Source organism: Tachysurus fulvidraco, chromosome 5, assembly GCF_022655615.1.
Source record: "Tachysurus fulvidraco isolate hzauxx_2018 chromosome 5, HZAU_PFXX_2.0, whole genome shotgun sequence".
Classification (NCBI taxonomy): domain Eukaryota; kingdom Metazoa; phylum Chordata; class Actinopteri; order Siluriformes; family Bagridae; genus Tachysurus; species Tachysurus fulvidraco.
In genome coordinates, this window is record NC_062522.1 from 33,397,425 (window position 1) to 33,402,424 (window position 5,000).

The 5,000-nt window shown below is 43.3% G+C and overlaps 1 protein-coding gene across 8 annotated transcripts in view; it reads left to right on the plus strand.

Moving 5' to 3' along the window:
• Positions 1-5,000, plus strand: part of rptor (regulatory associated protein of MTOR, complex 1) — an 81,248-nt gene that overhangs the window by 62,280 nt on the left and 13,968 nt on the right. For 5 of the 8 annotated variants that reach the window (XM_047813506.1, XM_047813508.1, XM_047813510.1 and 2 more), the window contains exons 26-29: positions 523-628; positions 1,709-1,823; positions 1,990-2,114; positions 2,414-2,515. In XM_047813506.1, the coding sequence (XP_047669462.1) occupies positions 523-628; positions 1,709-1,823; positions 1,990-2,114; positions 2,414-2,515 (448 nt within the window). Of the gene's footprint in view, positions 1-522; positions 629-1,708; positions 1,824-1,989; positions 2,115-2,413; positions 2,516-2,598; positions 2,665-5,000 lie in introns of all 8 variants that reach the window. The other 3 variants (XM_047813502.1, XM_047813504.1, XM_047813503.1) reach the window with 1 other exon arrangement.

Here is a 5,000-nt window from a genome sequence, read left to right on the forward strand (position 1 = left end):
AGCGTGATTGCCAAACTCAATCTCATAGGTTGTGTGTGTCTGTGCATCTGTGTGTGTGTGTCTGTGCGTGCATGTGTGTTTGTGTGTCTGTGTGTGTGTTTTTGTGTGTCTGTGCGTGCGTGTGTGTTTGTGTGTGTCTGTGCATCTGTGTGTGTGTGTGTGTGTGTCTGTGCGTGTGTGTTTGTTTGTGTGTGTCTATGCATGTGTGTGTCTGTGCGTGCATGTGTGTTTGTGTCTGTGTGTGTGTTTTTGTGTGTCTGTGCGTGTGTGTTTGTGTGTGTCTGCGTGCGTGTGTGTTTGTGTGCGCGCGTGTGTTTGTGTGTGTGTGTCTGTGCGTGCGTGTCTGTGCGTGTGCGCAAGAGTATGTGTCTATACGTGTGTGTGTGTGTCTGTGCGTGTGTGACGGTGTGTGTCTGTGCGTGTGTGACAGTGTTTGTGTGTGTCTGAGAAAAAAAATTGAAGAAAGGACAGATTACTACTGCTCTTGTGGGCGTGGTCTAAAGCCCATTGTTACATCATTAGATCCCAGAGGAGCACGATGTGGAGAGTCAGGTGAGGAAGGAGAGAGAGTGGAGGTTCCTGAGGAATGCTGGAGTGCGACGGCAGAGCCAACGTATCACACAGAAAGGTACACACACACACACAGGTACACAACTACACACACACACATCGCACAGAGAGGTACACAACTACACACACACAGGTACACAACTACACACACACACACAGAAAGGTACACAACTACACACACATCACACAGAGAGGTACACAACTACACACACACAGCACACAGAGAGGTACACAACTACACACACACATTACACAGAAAGGTACACAACTACACACACATCACACAGAAAGGTACACAACTACACACACACAGGTACACAACTACACACACACACAGAAAGGTACACAACTACACACACATCACACAGAGAGGTACACAACTACACACACATCGCACAGAGAGGTACACAACTACACACACACAGGTACACAACTACACACACACACAGAAAGGTACACAACTACACACACATCACACAGAAAGGTACACAACTACACACACACACATCGCACAGAGAGGTACACAACTACACACACACAGGTACACAACTACACACACACACAGAAAGGTACACAACTACACACACATCACACAGAGAGGTACACAACTACACACACACAGCACACAGAGAGGTACACAACTACACACACATCACACAGAAAGGTACACAGCTACACACATTACACAGAGAGGTTACACAACACAAGAGATGTGTGTGCGTTAGTAAGTCATAAGCTTCAAAGGCTTCATGCTGACGGGTTTCCCAGTTTCAAACAGAATGTCTAACACACACACACACACACACACACACACACACACACACAGAGCCGATGACATCAGAGCGGAGGCTCCCGCTTCACACATGCAACTTTTCCTTTCATCACAGAAATCATTCCTGTTTCATCTTTCGCTCAGTGAAATAAAAACATTGACTAGACTGACAAAGGGTGTGTGGGTGTGTGTGTGTGTGTGTGTGTGTGTGTGTGTGTGTTGGGGGAAGGGGGGCTGAGAGAGAGACAGATACGAACAGAGAGAAGGTTCATCTTTAATGTAATCTAATCTCACCTGAAACACTTATCAACCTTTGTGCTGAGCTATTTGATTGACAGCCCTCTTTGCCCCACCCCCTTTGTTTAGGAATCACTCGATTGGACGATCAGATCTTCATTAATAGGAACCCTGGAGTTCCCTCAGTGGTGAAGTTTCACCCATTTAACCCCTGCATCGCCGTCGCGGATAAAGACTCCATATGGTACAGAAACCTACTAATTCACTGCTCATAGAGTCAGCAGGTTTTATTTTCTTATGTGGTGTGTGTGTGTGCGTGTGTGTGTGCGTGTGTGTGTGCGTGTGTGTGTGCGTGTGTGTGTGCGTGTGTGTGTGCGTGTGTGTGTGTGTGTGTGTGTGTGTGTGTGTAGTTTTTGGGACTGGGAGAAAGGCGAGAGGTTGGATTACTTCTATAACGGGAATCCTCGCTACACTCGCATCACAGCCATGGAGTACCTGAACGGACACGACTGCTCCCTCCTCCTCACCGCCACCGGTCAGTTCAGCCGTCCATCACACGGTCGCTAAGCAACACTCAGTAAACACAACGATGTAACCACACAAACAAATCCGTAGCTAAAACGAAGGTATTTTTTTTGGCACCTAAAATTTTAACTTTTTGTTCACAGAATAACATTTTTTTTATTTTCTTATTCGTCTGAGAGAGTTCAACGTTATCTAAATATATATTTATTATGTATTTAATATTTGATGCAATTAACACGCAATTATTAATTATTAATTATGCGATTAATAATCGATTAGGACGGATATTTTCTCGGTTTCTCCTCACAGATGACGGCGCTTTACGGATCTGGAAGAACTTTGCGGACCAGCGGAACCCCGAGATGGTGACGGCGTGGCAGGGTCTGTCAGACATGCTGCCCACCACACGAGGTGTGTAGAAACACACACACACACACACACACACGCCGTTGTTGTTGCTGATCTTGCCTCGTCTCGTCCCTCCATGCTGTCAGTGTGTGGAAAAGCGTTTTGGAATTGCAGCGTGAGTCGCGACTCTAGAGAGAACCCCGGCTGCTCGGGTATGGAAGCAGATGGACTTTTATTCAATAATCAGTTTGTTTTTCAGGAAAAAAGTTTTGTATTTATTTATTTATTTATTTATTTATTTATTTATTTATTTGGTGCTGCAGAAGTCCAGCAGTTTCTTTGCCGTGGTGTCGTGTTTAGAAGCCAGTACAGACGTTTCTTTGTGTTTTCTGCTTCTTTAATCACTTCTGTGTTTTTTCTGTCGTATTCTTTAGGATCTACGCTTTAAAATGTCAAAAAAAAGATCACAGAACGTCGGTTTCCGGAGTTCGTTCCTTGTTTTGTTAACTTTTTTAAACGATAAACACTTTTATGCGTTTAAAAGATGGCACAGAAACAGCGAGTGAGATTTTCTACGAATTGCACGAGACTTCGGACAAAACGGCACTAAAAATAAACTTTTCTCTGAGTTTCATCATTTCTGCAAAAACAAATCTGTGTTTCTGCGTTTTCTCATTTATTTGGACATTAAATTTCATTATTAACCCCCCCCCACACACACACACACACACACACACACACACACAGTCTCACACACACTCACACACACACACAGTCACACACACACACAGTCACACACAGTCACACACACACACACATGCCTCTGTCACTTATTCCTGCTTATAGGGACACACTCACACACACAGTCTCACACACACTCTCACACACACACACACACACACGTCTCTGTCACTTATTCCTGCTTATCAGGATACACTCTTTCACAAACACACACACTCACACACACACACTCTCTCTCTCTCACACACACACACACACTCTCTCTCTCTCAGACACACACACACACACTCGCTCTCTCTCTCAGACACGCACACACACACTCTCTCTCACACACACACACACACACTCTCTCACACACACACACACACACACACGTCTGTCACTTATTCCTACTTATCAGGACAAATCTGATCTCAGACCTGTTAAACACGCCTCGTTGTGTGAAAACGGCTGAAACCCGCGACAGGCTGAACGATTCTGTCTGATGACTCGAGTCTGATCTGAAGTGTCTATAGATAGTAAACACGACGAAAGCTCCTTTTTTTTTTAGCATCGCCGGAATCGAATCTAATCTCGCCGACGAGTTTAGCGTCAGAGTCGAGTGTGAGCGCTTTACACTTCTCGTCCTGTCAGCTTTAGAAGTCCTGAAAGTGGAATTCAATTAGAAGCTTGTTTTAGAAGCTGAGATTCCCTCAGAGAACATCTACAGTCATGACCATCTACAGTCATGACCATCTACAGTCATGACCATCTACAGTCATGACCATCTACAGTCATGTAATTACAGTCATGTAATTACAGTCATGAACATCTACAGTCATGAACATCTACAGTCATGAACATCTACAGTCATGTAATTACAGTCATGACCATCTACAGTCATGACCATCTACAGTCATGACCATCTACAGTCATGAACATTTACAGTCATGAACATTTACAGTCATGACCATTTACAGTCATGACCATCTACAGTCATGAACATCTACAGTCATGAACATCTACAGTCATGAACATCTACAGTCATGTAATTAGTCATGAACATCTACAGTCATGAACATCTACAGTCATGTAATTAGTCATGACCATCTACAGTCATGACCATCTACAGTCATGACCATCTACAGTCATGACCATCTACAGTCATGACCATCTACAGTCATGTAATTAGTCATGAACATCTACAGTCATGAACATCTACAGTCATGTAATTAGTCATGACCATCTACAGTCATGACCATCTACAGTCATGACCATCTACAGTCATGTAATTAGTCATGAACATCTACAGTCATGACCATCTACAGTCATGACCATCTACAGTCATGTAATTACAGTCATGAACATCTACAGTCATGTAATTACAGTCATGAACATCTACAGTCATGAACATCTACAGTCATGTAATTACAGTCATGAACATCTACAGTCATGAACATTTACAGTCATGTAATTATGTAATCATGTAATTACAGTCATGAACATCTACAGTCATGAACATTTACAGTCATGTAATTATGTAATCATGTAATTACAGTCATGAACATCTACAGTCATGACCATTTACAGTCAGCACTGAATGACGAGCAGCAGATGTTTTTTAGAAGATAACTTTAATTCAAGATCAGAAGCTTTTACTTATCTGATAAAGTCTCGGAGAACATTTCCTGGAACCTGTGAATGTCAAATGATCTATAGAAAGTGTCTCTGTGACAGTAAACCAGTTAACGCACTGGTTAATGCACTGGTTAACGCACTGGTTAACGCACTGGTTAATGCACTGGTTAACGCACTGGTTAATGCACTG